This window comes from Gekko japonicus, unplaced genomic scaffold (genome assembly GCF_001447785.1).
Source record: "Gekko japonicus isolate JY-2015 unplaced genomic scaffold, Gekko_japonicus_V1.1 scaffold1214, whole genome shotgun sequence".
Lineage (NCBI taxonomy): Eukaryota > Metazoa > Chordata > Lepidosauria > Squamata > Gekkonidae > Gekko > Gekko japonicus.
In genome coordinates, this window is record NW_015173160.1 from 41,497 (window position 1) to 67,377 (window position 25,881).

The 25,881-nt window shown below is 44.1% G+C and overlaps 1 protein-coding gene across 1 annotated transcript in view; it reads right to left on the bottom strand.

The window, feature by feature from the left end:
• Positions 1–24,728, bottom strand: part of LOC107119840 (cytosolic phospholipase A2 epsilon-like) — a 62,149-nt gene extending 37,421 nt beyond the window's left edge. The window contains exons 1-4 of the mRNA XM_015422454.1: positions 24,701–24,728; positions 7,955–8,091; positions 7,296–7,424; positions 2,528–2,568 (exon numbers count right to left, since the gene is read on the bottom strand). Coding sequence (XP_015277940.1) covers positions 2,528–2,568; positions 7,296–7,424; positions 7,955–8,091; positions 24,701–24,728 — 335 coding nt within the window. The remainder of the gene's footprint in view (positions 1–2,527; positions 2,569–7,295; positions 7,425–7,954; positions 8,092–24,700) is intronic.
• Between the last annotated feature and the right edge of the window lie 1,153 nt (positions 24,729–25,881).

Genomic DNA, 25,881 nt, shown 5'->3' on the forward strand with positions numbered 1-25,881 from the left:
CACCATCAGCAGGCTTCATCCCTAAAATATCCTGGAAGTTTCCAACCTGGAGTTGGCAACCCTATGTCCTTTCCAGGCAACCATCAGCCTACCTTTATCTGCCTGCCTGTCTTCAGGTTTACATCCTCCCCCCAGCCTCTGCCTAGGGAAAGGGCAGTATTTCCCTGCAGTGGGAACCAAAGCAGCTGACATCATTCTCCTCTCCCCCGTATGATCCGCACAACTACCCTATGAGGTATGTTAAGGTTGAAAGTGTGTGAATGGTCCATAATCCCCCAGGCAGCTTTTAAAACATGAACCTGGGACCTGCACACCATCCTCTGAAGCGCTCTCAGGTACATATCTGTGGCAGTAATGGGGTGACTGCTGGCACCTTTTCCTATCATTTTTTGCCTTGTGGTATTCTGCTTGTGGTGTGATCTGTCTTTTTTGTGGTGTGGCATGATTGTGTTATTGGGTTTGTTTCTTTTGAAGGGAAAGTGATGTGAGTGAGGACGTATTTTACCTCAGAATACAGCAGGTCCCATATGCAATTGACAATGCCAACTGTCTTGCGGAGGGGGGAGGGAGTTTGAGGTTTGGAATGAAGTCCAATCAGCTTCCATATGCAAATGACCTTGAAACGCTGGCCCAATCAGAGAAGAGTGGGCTGAAGCGGCCCAGCTGTAGAAGCCCTGTCCCTGTGCTCAGTCTGCAGATGGTCCTCTCCTGTCAGAGGCCCAGAGCAGACTGAGCTGAACATTCTGGCCAGGGCTGACGTGGGCGGTACTACACAAAGCAGCAGGCAACCCAGCCAGCATCTTCTGACTGACAGTTCAAGCCTCCAAACACTGTTGGTGTGAATTGGAACGTTGGGCCCCACTACGGCTTTATATATATAAGGGAGAGATTTCAGCCAGCGGTCTCTTGTGTTTTGCACAGCTTCTGGGAGTAGCAGAAGTGTTCAAGGGCTGGAATAGCAGCTTAAAGAGTGGAATGACAACTCCTGGGAGTAACAGAAGTGTTCTGGAGCTGGAATGACAGCCCCCAGAGTGGAATGAAAGCCCCTGGAAGGAGCAGAAGTTTTCTGGGTCCCAGAACACTTCTCCTAGTCCCAGGGGCCATCATTCCACTTTGGGGACTGGGGCTTGCAAAAATGCCCTCCACCTTCAGTTTCTTCTTCAGAGATTGTTTGGGACTTTGATTCTGTTCTGCTGGGCTTCTATTGCCCTTGGGGGGAGTTGCTGTTTTTTTCCTCCATTGGAAACAATGGAGGGTTGGGGCACCTTCTTTGAGGGGCCATCACCTGGACCCTGTAAATCAAATCCTTACCAAACTTGGCAAACAGGTGGAGGAGAGTCAGTTGGAGATCTCCTCTGAGTTGGTTGTTTCTAGCACATGGGGGTGGGGCATTCTACCACATCACGAACCTAATGAACAAAACTGGTACATTAAGCCCTTAAAGGTTTTCTGATTGTTCATGGTTTGTGAACTGGGCATGCCACAAATCATGAACCAAACCACATTTTCCTGGTTCGTGCACATCCCTAACCAGCAACCATTGCTGCCTACCTTATGATGATGACAGGTACTCACATGAATTCCTGTTTTGGTTTCAGGTTTGTGGCAACCATTACTGGAAAAACTGACATCTGGAAGTACCCTAAGCTGGTTCTAAACAACTACTCACACAGGTGTTGAAATAAAGGAAAACTCTGTCTTACTAATCACTTGCTAGCTAATACACAGGGTGTAGCTAAAGATTGCTGATTTGAATTACTGGATCTTGAGTTTCTATTTTCAGAGACAGCAAGTGACTAAAATAGAGCTCATGGTTGATTTGTTAGTCTGTCAGCTGCAATTTTTATTAATTACAAACTTCATAATTTATTTATTTATTTACATAATTTATGCCCCACCTTTCTACCCAATGGAGAACCAAAACAACTTATATTATTCTCTCCTCTATTTTATTCTCACAACAGTTCTGGGAGGTAGGTTAGGTTGAGACTGCAAGAGTGGCTCAGGATAAGCCAGCAAGTATTCATGGCAAAGTGGGGATTTGTACCTGGGTTATCCAGATTCTAGTCTAACATGATAACAACTGCACCACACTACACACTCTCCTTCTTTGGAGATTTTCAAACAGAGGCTAGATGGCCATCTGTCCCCAATGCTGATTCCGTGATCTTAGGCAGATCATGAGAGGGAGGGCAAGAAGGGCTGCATTAGTGCTTAGTTCTTGTGGCCCTTTCTTACATGCCCAGGGAAAGGCTGATTGCTACTTTGGGGTCAGGAAGCAGTTTTTCTCCAGGCCAGTTTGGGTGGAGATCCTGGAGAGTTTTTTTGTCATCTTCTGGGCATGGAACAGCAGTCACTGGGAGGTGGGGGTGGGGAGTAAATTCATATATATATATATATGAATTTACTGCATTGTGCAGGGGGTTCGACTAGATAGTCCTGGAGGTCCCTTCCAACTCTATGGTTTAATTATTCTAAGTCTCAAAATAATAAGAAGAATTAATCTCTACAGAACTGGATTACTCACATATTCTCCAGTGTAAATTCAATCTCCAGTTCCTCATGTTTCTGCAAATTAAGATGGAACATAAATGAAACAATGATTCTATAATGGTTCACTCCACTGGCTCAGCAGTGGTTTCTCTCTCTTGACTTGTAAAGATTAAATGAAAATGGAATATCAACAATGCATCTCTTAAATCTTTCATGGACATTAAAGTAGCAAATAGATTTTTCTTTTATAATATTGAAATGCCTTAAAATATTTGCCACAATTCAGTCAAAATTATGTACCTTTAAGTCCCATTTACATCAATAGAAAAGTTACAGTGCAATCCAAAAAAGAGTTACACCAATGTAAATCCACTGATTTCAATTGACTTAGGATATAACACCTCATAGGATTGCACTGTAAAGGACTAAAGTAAATGCAATTTAAAAGTTAATAATTTTTGCTAGATCATATCAACTGTTTTGAAATGTTTGTTGCTTCTAAAGAATTTCATGTTTAACAAGTTGTTTTTTCCTAATATAAATAGTGTTATGAACTTCAAGGTGTGGGGCCCGGAGGAAATGGCAGCTTTGGAGGACAGACTTGATGGTATACCATAGAGAAATGGAAGTCCTAGAGCAGCATCACATCCCCACTGAGCTCCCTCCCCACCCCAAACTCTGTCCTCCTTGGCACTGCTTTGGCACAGCACTTTTGGTCTCTCCTTGGAGTGCTGCTCCTGAAGAGGAGTCGAACTGCCCAGTTTGCAGGTCCCGGGGGGAAACCAGGATCTAAGGAGATCCTAGGAGAAGGGTCACCAAAGCAGAGGACGTGACATGGAAGCTCTCCCTAGGCAGCGGCTGTGGGGATTGAGCTTTCATCATCAGCCCGGTAGCGCAGACCGTTGAGGGAGCCATCTGACCACTTAGCTGTGAATGCCTGAGAGAAAGAGGAGCGAGCAGTTGAGACAATGCTGTTTTAAAGAACTTTGTCTCCGGACTTTCCAAATGAGTAAGTTTGATTCCTGATTAAAGAAAACCTGAACTGAGAGATCTACTTGAAAATCTAAATCAGAATTGCCAGACTTTGGGAGGAAGGGGGGGGGGTGAGAGATTGAAAATTCCTCCCCTTCTGAAAAAGCAGCTTTCACTTTAATTGGAGAGGGAGGGACAGCATCTGCCTTCCTGGTTAGGAAGTGACTTGGCTTGGAGTGAGAGCCCTCTCCAATATTACAGCTTCCCTGAAGGGGACTAAATTGATATAGAAGCAAAAGGGAAGAAGTGAGATACTCCCCAGAGTTGCTGGATTAAGTTTAAAGATAAAGAGTCCAGAGAGAGAGGCGAGAACTAATTATATATAAAGTGGTTTCAATACTCAGAGTCATTTTGCTTAAAGAGGACTACAATATAATTTGTTTTGTCTGACTTTATTTATTTATTTATTTAATTGCATTTATCTCTCACCCTCCCCGCACGCGGGCTCAGGGCGGCTCACAGTACACAGGTGTGATACACACCATGGTTACACAGTCAGGCACACAGTGCGATAAAAATGGATAAAACATTATAAAACAGTTAAATACAATGGACAATGCCCAAGGATCCATTGCGACTAAACGTACACACTCCCTGTTGCACAGCATACTGAGTCTAAGAGGGGATGCTATGGCCCCGATGGTCACATGGCCAATCAGCCTGGCCCAGCTGTGCTGCTTTGCAGGCACCCGTTGGTGGTGGTGTGGTGGCGGTGGCAGCTCCTATTTGAAAGCCTGGCGGAAGAGCTCCGTCTTACAGGCCCTGCGGAACTGTAATAAGTCCCGCAGGGCCCTGATCTCCTCTGGGAGCTCATTCCACCAGATAGGAGCCGCCACCAAAAATGACCTGGCCCTTGTGGCAGCAAGCCTGGCCTCTTTAGGGCCTGGGGTCATTAAACGGTGTTGTGACCCCGACCGAAGTGCTCTTTGGGGCCTGTATGGGGAAAGGCGGTCCCTCAGGTATGCCAGACCCTGGCCATGTAGTGCTTTAAAGGTGAGCACCAGCACTTTGAAGCGAATCCGGAATGCTATAGGCAGCCAGTGCAGCTCTTTCAGCACAGGCTGGATGTGGTCCCATTTCGAGACACACTTTGAGAATTACGGATCATTTGTGGGGCAGAAGTGATGTGGGTGTTCTCTCTATTGCTTTACTTTTGACACTGTGTGAAGCTTGCCCATATTTGGATTAGCTCTGTAATGTCAGAGTGAAGAGAAGCACAGGCATTTTAATACTGAGGCGTGGCCAGAGGACTGGGTGGAAGAAATTTTTGTTTGTATTTGGAATAGCTCTGTAATGTCAGAGTAAAGAAGCATCCTTTTTCTGTGGATCTAAAGACTGTGAGTTGGAGGAAGTTTGCTGTGAGACTGAAAGTGGTTATTTGCTAGATATCTGACTGGGAATTAAAAGTAGGGGGACTGTATTGCTTGACTGTAGGACGAATATGGTAATGAAGACTTGATTTGTAGATACATTTGGGATTGGAGAGTATTGCTATATAGGTTTTATACAGTTTTAAAAATATTGATAAGTAAAATGAAATGCTAAAATAGTTGTTTTCCTTAAGATAAAATTATAGTAGAATAAATACAGGAAAATGAGCAAATCTAGCAAGCCAGACAAGAAAAAGGCACTTTTCCCTCCCCTACCCCTTCTCTGGGTAAAACCAAATCAGTGGGAGTGATGCTATCACAAGACTCTTTAAAAGAGCTCCAAGCAAGTTTGCAAGCAACTTTTTTAGATGGGTTGAGCCAATTACAGAACAGCCTAACCCAGATAACAACTGAGATTAAGGACATAAATGATAAAATGGAGGATTTTCAAAATCAACTTAAGGAAAACAAACAAGAAACCACCAAACTAGTGAAGACTATAAAAAAACTGAAATAAAACAGAAAAGATTCAACAGAAAGCAAAAAAGTTAGCAGAAACACAACAGCTGTCAGATGACAGAAGGAACAAGCTGGAAATGCACAGAGCAGCGTATATGCTGAGGTTCCAGAATATCCCGGAGGATAAGGAAGAATATTTGACCCTTTTATTAGTACAATCACTTGCACCAGAAATGGAGGTTAAAACTGATGATCTTCAAAGAAAGATAGATTTTATCTACAGAGAAAATTCAAGCTACGCTAGAAAGAACAAATTACCAAGATTGGTTCCTGTGAAGTTCACTTAAAGAGCAGTCCAAGATGCTGTGTTGAGGAGAATGAGATAAAGAACTGACTATAAAAGGAAATCTGATTAAAAATTTGAAAGATGTACCATAGTGGATGAGACAAAAGAGGAAAGAATATGATTCCCTCTTATCAGTATTGAAAGCCAATGAGATCTCTTATAGATGTCGGATCCCAGAAGACCTCTTTTTCTCATTTGAAGGTCAGAGATACAAAATAAATTCCATATTGAAAGCACAGGACTTTTTGAAGAAATACCAAATCTCCAGGAATTTCCGAAATTGGAGTTGGGAACCCTGTGGTCCCTGAGGCAATTATATTTGGTCTTGAGTCAAATTTCAATTACAACGAGTGAAAAAAAATTGCTTGCAGTTCCTGCCCCCCGATAGGTGTGCCTATACAGTCAGAGAACAGGGTCCTTTCTGTTTTGGTGCCAAGACCTTACATCTCTTTCCCATGGAAGTTCACCTGTCAGCCAGTTTGTTGAGTATTAGACACTGGGCCAAACCCTTTGCATTATCTACTGATAGTGAAGCATTTTATTACTGATATTTTCTTAATTTTTAAAAACTGCTGCATTTATGGCTTTTAAATAGTGTTAGCAACCTCTAGTTGTATCCTCGACTTCTCTAAGAACTACAACTGATCTCCAGGTTACAGAAATCAGCTCCTCTGGAGGAAATGGATGCTTTGGAGAATAAAATCTATGACATTATCACTATGCTGAGCTCCCTCTCCTCCACAAATTCTGTCCTTTGAAATCACTGCCCCCAAATCTCCAAGAGTTTCCCAAGATGGATTTGCCAACCCTACTTTTGGACTTTTCAATATAAGGTGGCTATAAGCCAGTTACCACTCTGTTTGTTTTTTGGCTTTTAAAAAAAACATCTGAATTTTAGACTTTTTCTCCATCACCTATCTGCTTTTCATGGTTTGTTGTGCCGTTTTATATTATCATGCTTGCTGGTTTAATTTGATTTATTGTAAACTTTAACCTGTTTACATGGTATTAATTACTGTTTTGAATCACTTTGTGAATATTACATTGGTGAAACAGTATATAAACATTTTAAGTAAATATTTAATAGAAACATTGTTTTATTTAAAAGGGAAGGAAATTGTTTTTTTTAAAAAAATTGAGAGATATTTGACATACTAACAATGCATCTTTTTAATGCTATGGCTCAAGTCCATTATACTCCATAACTGGGAAGCCCTTAGTGCTTAGTAGTGTGCCAGCATTATTTTAGAGGAGGGGAGGTCAGCTTTGTGTGGCAAAATTCATCTCTGGCACTATGCTGCTATGTGCAGAGTAGAACAAGTCCATCAGATTCCCCACCCTAGGCTAGCAGTGCTATCCTAAGAATAGCTATACCCTTCTAATTCTATAAAAATCAGTGGGCTTTGAAGGGTGTAACTCTACTTAGGATTGCACTGTAGATAATCAGACATTACAATGGGAACAAGTATCTATGTAGAAATGATCTGTCCAAGTCCCTCACTTTAATATTAAGATCTTCTTTTTAATAGAAAAACAACAATAGGATGCATGAACATTAACATGTGTTAGCACAATGGCTAACTATACATGATCACCTGTGGATTCAATTCAAATGTCTTAAAAACTGACTCTCCAAGAGGCACTTCAGCAATGTCAAAATGGATGACACGGTACGTATCATCTCGAATAATGTCTTCATCACACACAGCCAGTTCCAAGACATTCTGAAATATAAACACATTATAGAAGCATACCATTACATAGTTGTAAGTGAATCAAAAGCCATTTTGCCCAACTTTTCATCTCAGAGGAAGATATCTGACTGCCATGATATGCAAAAGGGTTAAACTATCAGTGGTAAATTTATTTATTTATTTCATTATATTTCTATCCCGCCCTCCCCACGAACGGGCTCAGGGCGGCTCACAGTTTAGGGCACCATGTGCCAAATATAAAACATATAAAAACAGATAAGACAAGATTAAAAAAACATATTGGCAGGCAATTGGCTTGCTTGCCAAAGATCTTGGGTTCCCTCTCTGACAAACAGTTTAAAGGATCTCTAGTAGCAGAGGTGGGAAATATCTCTCCAGTGAACCCTTGGAAACAGTTACTGCCCATCAGAAAAAACAGCACAGAGTGATAGGGAAAGGCAAAGTGTTCACCAAAAAAGAGGAAATCATTAGTAAAGGCCTCAAGCTTGTTTCTTGGCTTCATCTAGCAGAACCCAGCTAAAAACCACATTTTACCTTACCTTAACCTGACTCTGGATCCTGAAGTAGAATGTTTCATTCCACACTGGATCTTTGGAGTTGGCAACTGTTTTAGTTCGAACCTTTTCAGATGAGGCAGTAGGCAGCCACAAGGTTACATAGCAATCAGTTTCACTTACTGAGGGGAAAAATATAGAATATTTTGTAAATTTATGTACAGAAGACATGCATGGTAGACTAGAGTCAGCATTCAGTCTGGTGGAAGCAGCAGCCAATTCCAGGTTTTTTTAGGGGTAGGTACAAACTGGCTGACAAACTAAAGTTTGTCATGAATTTTGGCCTGTTTGAAGTTTATGAGCCAAAGTTCATGAACTGAAGAACCCGGGAAAAACTACCATGAATTTTGGCACAATTTGTGGTGGCTCCTGATGGTTTGTGAAGAGCAAAAAGCAGGGTAGCTCCCTATCACTCAGCTGTTAGGTTTAAATGGCTCAGAACCATTTGTGGGGATTAGAAAGGTTTTAAATGGCTCCAGGCCATTTAAACCACTACTGCTTGCTGCTCCCTGTGGTTTTCCCCAGAGAGCAGAAAACATGGGTTTAAATGGCTCCAAGTTATTGTTTGAGAGCAAATTGCATTGTGAGAATAGATGTACTACATGTTCTTTAGACTATTCTTATTAAGCTATGTCCATTTTTAAAAAGCTAATGAAAAGCATTGGCATATTGTGAGTAGGGGTGTGCAAAAAAAAAAAAAATCGGCTGATTCAGATTCGGCCAAATCCGACAATCAATTTCGGCCAGCAGTAAGACTCCTGCATGTCAGTTTCGGGTGTTGAGAAATGGACTAATTTATGGTTTTATATCTGCTACACACACAACACAAGGACTGTGCACACATATCTGTATACCATGGGCCAAAGGAAGCTGTTTGCATCACCTACTGTGAGAGCCTCCACATAGGCAACACTTGCCTGCACTTTATGTTAATGTAGCTTGCACACATTCAGCTCAAAGCATCATGGGAAGAAGAAGCACATGTTAGCCATTGTGAGCAGAGGAAACAACCAAGAAGGAGAAATTCCCCCATTGCTGAGGAGACTAGATGTTATGTTTCACACGGACCTGATCTTTATTTGAATTGCAGTTTCTTGTTGATGGTGCCTTGTATGCTTGGTGAAGCCAAGAGTTATCTGCACAACAAAGAGATGTCCTGAAGCTTAGACTTCACACCTGGCCAGATGGTATTCCATGAGATAGAGTGTAGAGTTTCAAATATCGCCCCACCCATAGAATACCTGCCCCTTTTCTACATGCACCAATGAGGGAGGTCATGGGATGGACTTGTAAGTAGGTGGGATTGCAGTTTGGCAAGGTGCCACCCACCTGGAAATTCAACTATAAAACGCAAATACCATGCTTTAGGTCCTGGGCTAGCCACATTCTACTATCAACGCAAGGACCATGCTTCAAGTCTATTGGCTGGCCACATTCTACTACCCCCCCTCTTTCCTGCTTTAAAACTCTTTGTCTTTACCGGATCTCTTTGGGATGCGCAGCCAAAGATATCCCCACACTAGCTGGCTGGTTCTAGCAGTGTGAATTAGTAACTACCCCTAGAACTATTCCTTACCCTCCAATTTTACCTTGCAACAGACAAGACTTCTAGAACAGGCAAGTATGAACCGAAATAGACACCTACCTACCTCCAAGTAAATAAGAAACTATCTTAATATCTTTATGTAACTCTAAAGGAACTTGAACGTATGCTATTATGAGACTGATTATTTTGTGTGTATGTGACTTTGATATTGCTTAGTAAAAAGATTATTTGTTTTGGAAAAACACCCGTGTGGTCTCCATTACTGGAACTCTGGGTTCAGACACGACCTTGGTATAGCTGGCCAGGATTCACGTTAAATTTAGTTAGCCACTGCTGTAGATAAAGCAGTTGGCGTAACACGGGAGTCTTTCGCCAGCTGAATGTCAATTTCAGCCCTATTATATCCTATGGGCCATTGAAGTCAATGGCTAAAACATAGGGTATATTCTGGGGGCTGGAGGGGAGGGGGTTTGAGGGAGAGGCTCCAAACTTACAGGGTAGCTGCTGGAGCCTCTCCCCAAGATATCCACCAAGGTTCAAGAATATTGGACCAGGGGATCCAATTCTACAGGCCCCCAAACAGGTTGACCCATCCCCTCCCTTGTGATCTATGGTGGGGGGAAAGTTACTTTTCCCCCACGGTGCTGTTAGTGACTCTGGGGGAAAGGGTGTTTGAGGGAGAGGTTCCAAATGTTCAGGGTAGCTTCAGGACCCTCTCCCCACATAAACTCCCATGTCCCAAAGCAATTGGACCAGTACTGGGATTTTCTATATGCTATATGGGTATTGGTACTGGGATTTTCTATATGCTATACGGGTATTAGTACTGAATATATGCTATTGAATTTACTTGTGTATGGTTTGAAGAATAAATATTTCTGGTTCATGGCAACTGTTCTCTCTGTGTTTCTCTCCCTTTGGAGGCCTGAGTTCCTTGGCCAGACTTCACCCACCCATAGAAAAGAACCCTAATGGTGTGGGGATCTCTGGTTAGGGTTAGGGATCTCTGGTTAGGTCTGGACCCCTAAAATTCCCCTACATTGGTCCCTGGTTGCGTAGGGCTTTAAAAGTTAATATCATAACCTTGAATTGGATCTGGTACTTATTTACTAATTTCTTCTCTTCAGAATGGCTATAGGATGCTGACTAGTGGTGCTGGTGCCATGCCGGTGTTGATGATTGATAATGGGGCTGCCCAAAAAGATGAAGGGGATGATCCATGCTGTCTCTGAATCAATTCTTGTATGCACATGTATGCTGCCTTGCACTGTTACGTCAGAGGGAGAGATAGCAGACTAGGTTCAATTCCAGATCAACAAAGGCAAAGGAAAGAAGGAAAAAAGGGAGTCAAAGGTGCCTCTTTTGTAGATGGTGCTTTCTAAAACCTGTGGATTGCGTCATGTTGAGAAGATCTGCATATGCAAGGGGGGGAATCCCCCATTTATGGCAGCCCTCCAGGTCCCCCTTCATGTTGCCCCTGGGGGTGCCCTGTTCCCCTGTGTGGTGTGGCATCTGAGAATAATTCAGTGGGAGGCAAACCCACGACACTGACTGGGAAATTGAGAGTATTCTGCCAGTCAAGGAGCGAAGCAGTTGCTATATGTGCTTGTCAAGATCTGCATATGCAAGGGGGGAATCCCCCATTTAGGGCAGCCCTCCAGGTCCCCCTTCATGTTGCCCCTGGGGGTGCCCTGTTCCCCTGTGTGGTGTGGCATCTGAGAATAATTCAGTGGGAGGCAAACCCACGACACTGACTGGGAAATTGAGAGTATTCTGCCAGTCAAGGAGCGAAGCAGTTGCTATATGTGCTCTGCTTTCTGCATCCACCTAGATCCCATTGAGAATTTACTGCTATGTTAGGTGTGCCTCCTGCTCTGGCTTTATTAGCCCTTGCCAACCAAGGAATTAAGGTATTTCTACCTAGGTGTGTCACTTGCATCCCACTAAAAGCAAGTTGTTGCTTTGATCTCAAGGGTGTGGCCACTGTTTTGCAAGTCAGGACATGCTCTGCTTTCTGCACCCACCTGGATTCCACTAAAATCTGGCTTCTGCTTGGAACTAACGGGTGTGGCTGCTATTTTGACTTTATAAACCTCTTGCCCATAACAGCTGCCCAATTAATTATGTTTTGATTCCTACTGCTCTGACTTCATCAGTCAGTTGCCAGGTCAGGCAGAGTGGCTATTAAGGGCATTCCTTCTTTAGTTCCCATGTGTAATCAGCTGCTTCACCTGATGAACTAAACTTTGTGATATGTCCATCCTATTCCTATCCCATTTCTCTTCCTGATTCCTCTTTCCAATTTATCCACCACCCTGCCCCTTTTCAGCCTTTATATGATTGGTTCAAGCATTATTACAGCCTCCCATTCATCCCATCCCCAATAGCTGCCCCACCTTTTCTTCTCCTGTTTCCTCTGCAATTGCAACTTCCTCATGTATAAAAAGTTGCTATGCTCCATGACCTCTTCCTTCCCCACTATTTCCTTGCCCTCAACAGAACCTGCTATCCAAATCCTGACATCCTTCCTGTCTTTTCATTCAGTGCCCCCCCCTACTAGTCAAGGTGGTGGAACTGGCCTTCTTTCCAAATCTTACAGCCTTACATACCATTTCCAGATCAACTTCTTTTATTTATTTTTATTTTTTTATTTATACATTCGATTTATTTACCACTTTGACCCCGAAGGGTCTCTTAGCGGTTTACAGGCAGTTTCAAATACAATTCCCTATCTAAGGCCACATAGTATACAGGGGTGGGGCTGCCTACCAGCACCCAGGTGGCAGGGCTGTTGTTCTCCGGCTCCAGCATTCTTCCTCCAGACGGTCTTTGGGCTCGGTGTCCCATCTCCGGTGTCCATGGGCAGGGGCAGGTCCTCCAGCTTGTTGTTCTCTTTGGCGCGCGGCCTGTGTAAGCCACAGCCCGGCCAACATCCATTTCCGGCTCCGCCGTGCCTGCGCCTCCATGTCACTGCATTCCTCCGTGACTCCGCCTCCGTCGTTAGGTCTCGCACTCGATGTTCCACTCACTGGCCACCAGGGATCGCCTCGCCTCGCCAACCTCGCCGCCGCTCTGTTGCTTCGCTATTTCACCACTCCGCTGCTGCCGCTGCCGATTGCTCCTCCCACACACCTCACACGGAGGAGGGTGCCCCCTGCCACCTAAGGGCAGGTTCCCATTTATCTACTTGCTATATTTTTACTGCTTTCGAACCGCTGGGTGGGTGGGAGCTAGGACTAGGGCCGGGAGCTCACCCCGGCCGCGGTGGGTCTCGAACAGCCATAGTGGCATTGAACTTCTTCTCTCTCTCATTGCCTTCCCAGCATCAATAGGTTTTGTAGAGATTCCTTTGCATCAGGTATATCATCCTCCTTGTCCCCTATTCAGGTTTCTTATATGGTGCCTTCTTTCTCCCTGACAGCATTCCCACATTGCACAATGGTGTAGAGAATGACTATGTTGAGAATTTCACTGATCCAGCTGCCTTCCATCTTTGAAAGCTGCTACTTTAATCATATGTCTACTCCACTGATGTAAAGTATATGTATGGGGGAATATAAATTTTAGCATAAAATGAAGTCTCTCTCCACACTGAAGTCCAAATCCAAGCTTCTTTTCTGCTCTCAGCTCTCTTCCAATAGCAAAAGTGAGCCAAACTGGGAGGAAAGTTCATGGGGTGTGTTCTGTAGGGAGGTGGGAGCAGGAGGGTTCAACTTCCTTGTCTTGTGTCTCTTTTTTGGACATTAAAAATTAGACCTCTAGCATACCTACACACATTTTATGTATGAATGGTATAAATATGAGATAAATAAATCAGATGGTTGTTACCACATGTCTAGAACAAACTTTGTCCTATTGCTTCTGACTGACGCGGCTACCCACCTGAATCTATCACATGTCTATCTGATTGTTCTGAAGGCCTCATCTTGCTAAACAGGATACAGATGTCCTGATAACCTCTTAAATGACAGACTTTGGCTGAGGGCATACAACATTGTTATTAACATATCAATCAGTTTATATATAGCACAATAGCCTGATCAGGTTTTTCTGGTGAAGAAGGTATTGCTGCAGCTTTGACAGGCATGACATGAAAGAACGGCATGGCTCATCAGGTAGCAGCAAGTATCCATTTGTCATTTAAATCCTGAAAAATATTTCAGAATTAGGTGCATCTTTTTCATGTTGTGGTGAGTGTCATGGAGGAATACTCAGCTGGGGTGAGTAATTTCTTTAACCCCATCCTTTAAAGGCCCATGAAGCTGTCATGTAACTGAATGTTGATCAGCATAACATGTTGCCATAACATGTGTGAGCAATATGTCATAGCAGGGTTCTTCTAATAGTGTTTTTCATGTTAAATTTAATTTCTATTTATAAGTGTGCACTTTTGCTTTGGCAAGATAGTTAACCATCCTGAACATAAAAAGAAAAAACACAACAATGTTGCAATATAATACAACATTTTGTTATTGTGGTGTCATAGCAAAAGCAGTGTTGCAATTTCATTCAGTTATGAGACAAACAATTCCTGAGTTGCCCCAACAATTCCTGTATTAATGGAACTCAATGGAAAAAGATACTGTAATCTGCATAAATTTTTGCATAGTAATCTGGTACTCTTAATCATATTCTGTGTCTATTAATTCAGATCTATTTCCAGCTGCAAAGCAAAAGCCATTTCTCAACACTTTCCAGATATGATGTCACATGTCGTCCCAGAAATGCTGAATGCTCCAGTACTCTTTTAAAAAAAATTTGTGTGCGAGTGTGCATGTTTGTGCATGCCTGGAAGTCATGGCGACTTCTGGCAACCCCTACTGGGGCATGGTAGAAGTGGCATGATGCAGCCTGTCCCTTCCTCCCAGTCCTGGTATTCGAAGGAGGTCTCCCATCCAGGTACTTGCTAGGGTTGGCCCTGCTTAGCTTCCAAGATCAGGCTTGCTTGGGCTAGCCAGGACAGGGGCCTCCAATACTGTTTACAAGCATCAATGTAATGACCTTTCACAACTTAAAATGCCATTGCAAAACAAATTATATAAAGATCTACCAAACACAACCAATAAAAAGTAGAATCATAAAACTAAAACCCCATCCTGTTATTGATGCAACAACCATTTTAACAGGACCTTTTCCCCCTCCAATGTTTTTTCCCAGATGTCTTCCAAATTTTCAGTTTCTGATATAAGAGAAATGTGTAATCCCAATAATTCAGTGTCTTACTCCTTCCAAACTACTCACTACCTTCCAAACTACTCACTCACTGAGTTGCAGAATTCCATTGATTGCTGATATCTGCATGAGTCCACTATGCCCACACACCTAGAAGGAATTCTGGAGCACAGGGTTGACCGAGCAATCCTCCCATTTCTTCTAGGTACACACTCTTCTTTGGAAAGAATTTGTGGCCTGGCATTTCAGATTCCTTCCTTAATCAATTCTTTAAACTACTGATTCAAATCTCTTCAAAAAGGATTCTGACCAATCATAATGCCAGGCAGATGTTGAGGTTAATATAAAATAGAACTGGAAGTAGTCTCATGGATCTACAACTCCAAGAACCTTCCAACATTAGAAATTCTCCTGAAACCATCTTTGTCAAAACCAAAACATACCCTAAACCTTATAAACATCCTTGGATATGGGATAGGAATTTCCTTTAAAAAGCACCTCATTAAGACTGCCAACTTTTAAACCAAAGTTTGAGTCCAGTAGTACCTTTAAGACCCACAAAGTTTTATTCAAGGTATAAGCTTTCATGTGCAAACACACACTTCCTCAGATACATTGAAATGGAAGGTAACAGTTTGTTCACATAAGTTCGATAGCATACAAAATAATGAAGTTATTTTAACAGATGCAAAAACTTTGTTGGTCTTAAAGGTGCCACTGGATTCAATTTTTGTTCTACTGCTTCAGACCAAAACAGCTGCACCCCTGGATCCAACTTTTAAACCAGTCCTTCTAGCTGTCCCTTTGATGTTAGTTTGAACAACAAACAATTATCAGATACTGTTATTTAATCTCATGCCATAAAAATAGGAAATAGGCTACCTATTTCCACACATTAAATCTCTATTAAAGGGACCCAACACATCTCCCTGTCCAGATGGCAGCCTTATACATCATGTGGATATTTTAATAGCAACTGTGGCTTTGATGTGAATCATTTGGTTCAGGTCTATTAACATATTTTAAAATGTGGCCCCCAGTCCCTAACAGCTTCTCAGTCTAAGGACTCAAAGTCTTTACAAGCATACAAGCATGCAGACAATCCCTGATTGGACTGCAGACATTTTTATTATTACTTAATAGCAGCTACAGGAAATTCCAAATGTGATTGGAACAGTGGTGCTGGGGAATGAGAGTGTTTGAATCTTTACCTTGGTGCCATTTTTTAATATCACACATACCCCCTACACCCAAAGGAGCTCATAGTCGATATCTCATCTTTCTTCTCCAGCAGGGCTAGCAACAGCTTTGGAGGAAGTGGTTTAGATTAGGGGAAAATGCCATGGGAACAGAGTTAAATATTCTCTCCTCCAGGGCCATGGCTCCAATCCCCCTGCATTTGCATTTCAGTAAAAATGAAATTACGGGAAATCTGCTCATTGCCTTCCTATGTAACACATAGTTTGGCTGTCATGACAGACAGATTACTACAGTTAAGCAGAAAAAATGAAGGGACATTTTCTGTTATTCCTTGTTATTCTCAAATTAATTAAACAGAAAGATAGAGAAAATACTTAAATATGCAAAATGTCAAGCTTTCAGAGCAATTTGTCAATTATTTCATGAAGTAGGCTCAAGCCCATGAATGTTTATGCTATGATACATTATCTCAGCAGCTGTTCTATAAAGTATTCTACTGTTATATTATTATTCCCATATTTTGGCATCTCTGTATCTTAAACTAGCATGCTCCCCAAAAGGTGGAATAAAATAGTTACATAGGTTGTAGGTCTCATGAAAGTAGTAAGGCATTTTCAAGTAATGCCTCTAGTTCTTACTATTTCAGTTATGAGGCTAACCCTTCTAGGTCTATTGAAGTCAATGGGCAATGAGTTTAACGCTCCTGGAAACTGCTGTATAACGTCTGCTTACGGAATGCTGCATGAATATGAAAAGCAGAGGTCTCCAACTTTGTTGAGCCTGCAGGCCATTTTGGAATTTTGTGAAAGGATAGTAAGACGAACCACCACAAAATGGCTGCCATAGTAGTGGGGCCAAGCAGGGAGGTTCCAAGCCAAGCATTTTTCCACAACAGAGATGGCAGCTTTAGATTACATGCTTAACTGCAGACATTAAGGTGATGCTTCCTAGAGTCTTCTAAAGCCTCACGGAGGCAGACGAAAGCTGGGACTGGATCTTTTCTTTCAAGAAAAGGTGCTTTTGGTTTCAGTTTCCAAAAAAGAGAGGGTTGTTCTTTGTGGGTCCACAGGTAAATATTTCCAAACCCAGAAACATAAGAAAGTTTGTGTTACAGACAACTCCAGGGTGCATGGCAGTGATGTACCTACTGATTAAGTCAGCACTTCGCTAGTTAGTCAAATAGTTTCCTGTTTCCCCCCCCCCTTCATTTTTCCATTCAGGAACATTGGTGGCAATCCCAGGCTATCCAATGGGGATCAATAATCTAAAACACTGTACTGCACAAAGTAATTCTAGAGAGTTTATATTCCTAGATGCTACATGTATCAACCTTATACCTAAGCACCAGGAAAGCCATTCACATCCACATCCTCTGTGTACATTACTCCATTCACTCCTGGTGCTGTCCAGCACTCCTCAGTCAACTTCAAGCTTCTGAGGTTATCTGCTCTGCTCTCTACCCTAACTGTAAAGTTTTGGACATGCCTGACACACACTACTAGGCTGCTGTATGGCTAGCAACAAGGGCTTATGTTCAGCTTTGAGAGAGCCCTCTACCAGCCTGTGCTGGTGGGTTGGTGTCATTGGTCTATGCTGTTCCTCCCCACCAAAAGCTTCTATACAGGTTTCATTGCAGCTATACATGTATGCCACAGGCTGGATCTGCTTTGTCTGTCAGTCACTCTGACACTCCAACAGCACACTGTACAGTCCTTCATCGGTTGCAATTACAGATATATCTCCTGCCTCACATTGCCTTGTAGCCCTTCTTTCTCGTCTTACAGAAAACGTCATCAGTGTTGCCCTCTTTTTCTTTTGTCATGCTACACCACTTACCTGGAATAGCATCTCATGTAACTCTCAGCAGAAGTTAGGGTTGCCACCCTCCAGGTGGAGCTGGAGTTCTCCCAGAATGACAACTGATCTCTAGACTACAAAGGTCAGTTCCCCCCGAGAAAATGGCCGCTCCTGAGGGTGGACCCCGGCATCAATCCCCCCCCCCACACACACGGAGCTCCCTTCCCATGCCAAACCCCAACCTTCTCAGACTCTGCCCTCAAATCTCCAAGTTTTTCCCAACACAGAGATGGCAACTCTAGCAGGAGGGGGAATTGTAGGAAGGTCACTACCAGCTTGTTAAGATCTGGGCAACATGTTTCTCTATCTCCTGCTGCAGGTGTTTAAAGCCTGGGTGTGGCCAGCAGTGCAAGCTCTTGGATGCAAGCTGAAGGGCAAAGGTCTAGAGGATCTTGGCTCTTGACACATGAGTTGCATCCTGTGACTTTGGCCTCGATGGACTACCCCGATGGCTACCAGCCCAGGATGTTATGTGCACCATTTGTTTTTTAATTCAATGTCTTTGAATTGTATTGTATTTTTCTAAGCTCCTTTGATGGATAAAGTGGGATAAAAATTACACTAAATACATACTTTGTTACTCTGTTTAAGCCTCTCCTGTGGAGTGACTTTTCTGAATCATTCCAGAGTTCTCTCTCTCTCACACACACACCACTTGTTTTCCTCTGTCAAATGTAAGCCTGCCAGCTAGGCATTATGCTGCTTTCATATTCTGTAAAGTGCTCCCATTAAATGAATAAATGAGCCTGAAAGTATAACAGTAGTAAGCTGCAGCATGCGTCAGTTTGATTCTTTACTAAGAAAAAAAGACTAGGGGGTGAAATAGCCACTGCCACAAGAGGGAGAAATGACCCCTTTTGGACCCCTGAAAAGACTATGCTGGAAGTTGTGGGGCCTATATAGAAAAGAGCCATGTGGGACAAGGGCCACAGTGTGATGAGGAACTGGGCTAGATTGGCCACTCCTCCGTCTTGGGCTATCAGAAAAGCTGGTAGGATACAACCTGCTATGTCTCCACAGATATTTTACATATGGAATGCTGGAAGGAAATGCAACTCTGTGCCTGCTTAATTACTACAATTTCCTCACATGAATATATTTGCAATGCAGTGGGAATTATCTATAAAATTATACTGGTGCCTAATTGTTTCTGCCAGTTGCAGTTGATTCTTATTAAGGCAGCAGGTGTGAAAATAAAAGTGTTTGACACAATATACAAATGTCTTATTGCTGCAATCCAAAAGTGAACAATTAAATGAGCTCACTTATTATGAATGACAGGCAAGTATTTAATTTACTGCCAGCCATTCTTGGAAACAGTATAGTTCCTCTATTTTCTTGTTGAAATTTTTAATCTCATTTAAAACGATCATTCTAAACCAGCCAAATTACTTGCTGTTTGAACCTTGGCAAATTATCAAAAGCAATGTACATTTGAGCCCCAGGCATACTAGGCATACTTGACTTTCATCTTCTTTCCTTTGATTTGATTTTGTGGTTTTATTATTAATACCTCAATAGCCCTGGTTGGTTGGTTGGTTGGTTGTTGGTTAGAGGGTTAGTTAGTTAGTTTGTTCTAGGGCAATATGGGCCATTAAGATTTTTCAGTCCTTTCATTTTCAAGAACAATTCAGACATAGAAATGTACATGGTTGTGTCACTCATTGGGTTACCTACACTTATAGAAGTCCAGATAGGTGTTTTATGCACGAGGCCATAATTTGCCTGCCATGGACTGCTCTGCAGTTGCGCTGGTGAAGGGTGAGCTCTCCAGAGTGCCAGGCTAAACTGTCCACTTCACTACAGACCTCTGGAGCAGCTAGCAGCATCATTACCTCTCCCTCACTGCCCACTGGTGGCAACCGGAGGATCTCACTGCCTGGACTGTTGGGCCCAGATTCCAGGAGGGGGCAGTCCTGCCACCTGGTTACAAAGTGGTTCTGCTCCATGTGCAGCAGATGAATGCAGACCTCATAGTGGCACACATCACTCCACGATACAGAGGAGCCTGAGGGAGTGGATGAGCAGCAGCAATATTGTCCATGGCTACATGGTCACAGATGCCGGTGCCAACAGGCTGGCAGTGGTGAAGGCTGCACACCTCAAGGGCATCATCTGTCTGGCATACATGCTTTACCTTATAGTAAAGGATGCTCTGGGGCTGGGGAACACTGTGAGGGCTATCTGGAATGCTGCCACCCTTCAGCTGCGGTCCCTGCTTGAGACCTGCCAGGGCTTGGCTGCTCACTTCTTGTGCAGCATCAAGTCTGCCCATCTCCTGTGTGAGAGGCGGGGGGGGGGGATGAGCCTGAACATCTGCTCATCCAGGACCTACCCACCCCCTGGAACTCCACCTACACCATGATAACACATTTGGTGGAGCAGAAGAGCGTGGTGCAGAATGTCATCTCTTCCATGACCATCCTGCACAGGGAAGAGGAGCTCAGCATCAGCTCAAACAACTGGCTGACCCTCTCCCAAATGATGTATGTCTTCAAGCCCTTCCAGGACATCACTGACATGCTCTGCACCAATACAGCCAGCCTGGGTGAAGTCATCCCCCTGATTTGAGGGCTGGACTGTGTGTTGGCCTTCACACTGCAGTCAGGTCCCAAGGAGATGGTTGTCTTCCCACAGGTCTGGGCCTTGGCAAGGAGGTTGCAGGTGGGCATCACCACCAGGCTGCATCCTCTCTGCAAAGAATGGGAGTACAAGCTGGCCTGTATCTCTGACCCACAAATTAAGGGCAGCATTGCTCTCTAGAATGCAGAGCTCATGACATGGAAATACAGAGGCTTCAGGCCAGGAGACAGCAGGTGGAGGAATCTGGGGGAAAGGAGGAGGATGAGATGTAGACCAGTACCTCTGTCTCCAAGAGCCCAACCAGGCAGAAGCCCCACTAGTGGTTGTCGGTAGTGAAGTGGGAGGTCAGCAGCAGTGGCAGGGAGGCCAGGTGCACCATGGAAGAGGATTCAACAGAGGTGATGGTGAGGGAGTACCTCATTGAGTCCCATGAATCCATCTCCACCAGTCCCTTCAAATACTGGTCACACAAGGCCGTCATCTGGGCCAACCTTTCTTGTGTGTCCTGAATCTCCTCTCCTGCCCTCCCACCAGCATCTGGAGTGAGCAAGTGTTCTTCCACCTGGGAGACCTTCTCAGCCCCCACCACTCCCACCTGAACCCGACCAGGGTGGATGAATTGTCTTTTCTGAAGGTCAAACTTCCTCTGCTGGGCCACCCTGCTCTGGACCTAGTGAAGTAACATCCAGACCTACTGATGTCCCCCCCCCCCATTCCTCCTCCTCTCTGGGTAATCTGACATGCAGCCTGTGGATCTTGGCACTTAGGTGGGAGAATGGCTGCCTCTGCCGGGTGGAGGTAGGCTGACCCCACACCCAACCCAAGTAACATCTACCTTTTGAGAAAACACTTACCTCATGAACCACCTACCTCATGACTCATGAGTCAACATCTACCTCAGCAAACATCCACGTGAACAAACATCTGACTGTACAAGCAAGCCCCTGTTTGACTCCCCCTTTCCATTGCATTTATACAACTCACAACAGGCAATCTCTTATCCATACAATATGTTCCACTAATGGTGAAGAACCAGAAATTTCATCTGGTGGACTATGATCAGAGGATCTATGTGTTGGGGCCTGAGAGTACCTGGGAGCTTTGTGGGCATGCTTCCGTTCCTTGTGGTGTCTGGCTGGGGTGCCCACAAAGCAGCTGTGGGGTTATTTCTGGGAGTCCCTGTTGAATGTCTGGAGATGGTTTGTCTGCCTTTCCATCTGTCCTTCATAATCTGTTTTTTTAGACTTGAGGAGTGGCCCTGCCAGCTACACATATGTTTCCATTTATTCTTGTATAAGAATTCACTCCGATAACTGGGTGCACTCTGAACCCAGTTGCAGAGTAGAATAATACAGCCCTGTTGGTGGGTGTGCTGTGTAGCACCTGTGTGTGTAAGCCTTAGGTAGTGGGTTATTCAGCTTAGTAACCTTATACCTACTCAGCTGCTGTGGGGGTACTTTGAGGAGCCCCTTTCAAAACTCTGGGAGTGTCTGCCTTTCCGTCTGTCCTTTGAACACTGGCTGTGTGATTCAGCCCTGGGGGCTGGGGGCTGTGAGTACTGTGGACACGGTTTGGGTATCAGGGCTGGACTCAGGGTTTCATGTCACCACATCTACATGTCATTACAGGCTTTGGGGGTTGGCTGTCAGGGATGGACTCAGGGCTTTGAACCACTATGTCTATATAGTTCTCATGGCTTTGAGCCACCATGTCTACATATGGTGCTGCACGCTGGTTTGTATTTGGGTCTCTGGTGGACTCAGGGCTGTGACAACAGCTGTGCCTCCCACTTTCTCCAAATGTGGAGCCCCATTTCCAGGCCACCGTTTGGAAACATTTCCACACTCTGTCTTTCGGAATCCACTTTTGGAGACTTGGGGGGGGGGGTTCCCATTCGTTGCAGAAAGAAGAATATACCCAGGGTGATGATGTGATATGCTCTGGACCTGTGTGTTTTAGCCTGGGGGGGGGGCACAATGTGGGCACACTTCCCTTCCTTGTGTTGTCTGGCTGGGTGTTCTGCCAAGCTACCATGGGGTTATTTTAGGGAGCCCGTGTCAAAACTCTGGGGATGCCTGGGATGCCTTCCTGTCCTTCTGTCTTTTTAGACATGAGGGGTGGTCCTGCCAGCTTCACATGTGTTTCCATTTATCCTTGGAGTAGAAGAATTCACCATGATGGATGGGTGCACTCCACACCCAGTTGCAGAGTAGAATAATACACTCTGTTGGTGGGTGTGCTCTACAGCACCTGTGTGTATAAGTCTTAGCTAGTGGGTTCCTCGGTTGAGTACCCTTATACCCTCTCACCTGCTGTGGGGGTTCTTTGAGGAGCCCCCATCAAAACTCTGGGGGTGTCTGCCTTTCCATCTTTCCTCAAAATACTGGCTGTGTGTTTCAGTCCTGGTGGGGTGTGTGAGCATTTTGGGCGTGCTTTGGGTTTTGGGTGTCAGGGTTGGACTCAGGGCTTTGAGCCACCATGTCTACATACATTGTTGCACCATATGGGGTTTGGGTGTCAAGCTACCATGTCTACATACATCTCAGGGCTTTGACCCACCACATCTACATATGTCTCAGGGCTTCGAGCCAGCACGTCTACATACATCTCAGGGCTTCAAGCCACCACATCTACATATGTCATTGCACACTTTGGTCTTTGGCTATCAGAGTTGGACTTGGGGCTTCAAGTCACCACATCACCACATCTACATATATCTGGGGGGGCTTTGAGCCACCATGTCTACATGCATAATTGCACGCTTTTGAGTTTAGCTTTTGGATGGTCTCTGCAGGGCTTCGAACCACAACATCTGCATACATTGTTGCACACTGATTTGGGGTTGGGTTTCAGGTGTTTAAGTCCAAGTAATGGTTTGGTATGATGTTGAAACCAAAACTTTAAGGTATAACTTGCAGTCTCTTTATAAAACAAACCATCACAATCTTATTTTGCCAGCATTCAGCACATCAGAATTTTAAATGGATTGCTAAATACTTAGCATGCTAAATGCTAGCATGCTAGACTCCCAAATATGCCTTTTCCTTAATTAGATATGTAAATATATGGTAAATATAATCTGCTCAGATGGGAAACGTTCCCTTTTCTTGAATGTTAGAGAAAGATGATGCATTAGTGTGCCATTAGGGAACTACATAGGCAGGACTAACATGATTACTCCCAATTTACACACTTACAGAATCACATCCACTGCCAAAAATAGCATCAAAGTCATTTTTATTCCTGGTTCCTGAGAGGTGAATTGCAACTCTGCTTTTACTCTTAATTTCACATTGTCCACAATGTTTTCTGCTCCTTAAACCTTCTGTCCTTAAACCTTGTGGTGCTACTATTGGCTGTGTTTGCAAAATCATGGCTGCAGATAAGTTTTGCAGTAGAACAAATAATAGTTCCATGTAGGGTTGCCATTTGCCTGCGGACATTGCCAGTGAGCCATCCAGCTGCTAGCAGGAGAGAAAAATTAAATGCCATCAGAGAAAGTGTGACATCACTTCCAGGAAAAACCTGGAAGTGATGTCACGCTTCTCTAGAAATTGCCAAAAACTTTGTTTTGACCATACCATTTTTTTGGAATTCCTGGAGAGATGTGGTGACACTTTTGGATTTCCCTGAAAGCGATGTCACGCTGTCACTGACAGCCACCCCCATTTATCTGCTTCCCCAGCCTCCTCCTGGTTGCCATGCCAAGCCTAGCAACTATGGCGTGTTTTGAGGAGAAGAAAACAGCATGGAAGGGAAAGCTGCAGCCCCTTCTGTTCATACACCCTGGTCACAAGGAGAAAAGGGCACGCATGAGTGTGGGAAGCACAAAACTCCCATTGTAAGATATAATTGCTAAACATAAATCTCATTCAAATTATTCTTCTGTACCTGCTTATAGACTTAGGATAGTAAATAATAATGCACAGTTTCCCCTCTTGCGTAAGTCTTAGTAATGGGCAATTTTGGCTCAATAACTGAGAGAGAGTGACTGGCCCAAGGCCACCCAGTTTGTTTCATGGAGAGCAGGAGTTTGAGCCTGACTTTCCCCAGTCCTAGTTCAACACTCTGCCACACTAGCTCCCTTAAAAAAGCAATAGGGTTGCTGACCACCTGGGTGAAAAAAATGTCCTGTATTTTTAACAGAGGCTTATTTACCTCCATGCCATTAGCAGCTTCAACTGTTTCCACACATTAAGCCCATTTCCACACATTAAGCCTCTGTTAAAGGGGCAGGACATTTTTTTCCTCTCCAGGCTGTTGGCAACCACGGAAAGCAACCTTGAAATGGCTATCTAAAGGGTCAGTTACTATTATTATTCAGACATAATTTTAGAGTGATGAGAAAGCACAATGACAAATCAAATACTCACAATGGTCTTGTTGGTGGACATTTCGCATTCGTATGACTCTTACAGTGAGTATATAGCAAGGCGATGCCACCCTCTGGAAAACAAGGCATTTTTAGATAGGTGAATCTTTAAAGTACTGAATTTATACTTGAAATCCAATGTACTATATTACAAACTAGCCTGCTACCCGTGCTTCGCTATGGTATTTAAGTTCTGTAAATCCAGTTATAATACTGATGATGTGAAATTTGAAATATGACATTTGTTGTAGGAATTTTAACAGAGAAGATTGTAGTGTAAGAAATGAAGTGAGACATATGTACTTTTTTCTCTCTCTCCTGAAGGACCACTCTCTAGACCACATTGGTGGTTCTGCCCTCAGGTGCCAGGATCACCAGGCTGCTTGATCAGCTCACTCTGGAGCAGGCCACAGAACTGTCCATTTAAGAAGCAGTCGTCTGTTAAGTCAGCTCCTGCTACCTTCCACGAAAGTGATGGCCTGTCTACTTGTGTTCCTGGATTGTTTTGCTCATATGGAGACTGTGTTGTTCTCAGCACCTCAGGGTGACCTTGCTGGTACTTGGCCTGTGCAGCTCAGTGCAATGCAGGAATACTATGTGCAAATGTCTTTGCTGCATTCCTAAGTTGCCTCCTCGTAGCATTGGTGTATCTGGCTCAACGTTTGCCAGGAGCTTTCTTAGGGGCAGTAAGAGGTGTGAGGGGGAGTTGATGTGAGGGAGTGGTGATGTGGTGGACATTTCTTCAGGTTCCTGAGGGAGGCACACATCAAAACGGCTCCTAGAAATGTCCTTTACTATCTCCCTATAAACATTCATACACTGGCCCTTGGCGGCTGTAAGCATCCCAGCTCCAGTGTAGGAGGGGGAGCGGGGAAGAGTATTAGAAGCCACTGTGGAGGCAGTGCTGGCAGGATCACTAAGGCATTACTGCTGGGGCAGGCTCCCTGTCCTGTGTAGGAAGGAGAAGGGGGAGGAGTATTAGAAGCTACTGTGGAGGTGGGGCTGCACCAGACAGACAACTGCCTGTTTGGTGTAGGAGGTGGGGGGAGTGTGTTAGAAGCCATCCCACCTTCTCTCCTACACCTGACAGGCAGTCAATGGGGGGAGCACATTTTCCCCCTTTTGACCCACTTAGGGGTTGCATTTCTAAAAATCCCTTCTTAGTGAGCACCTACACCATGG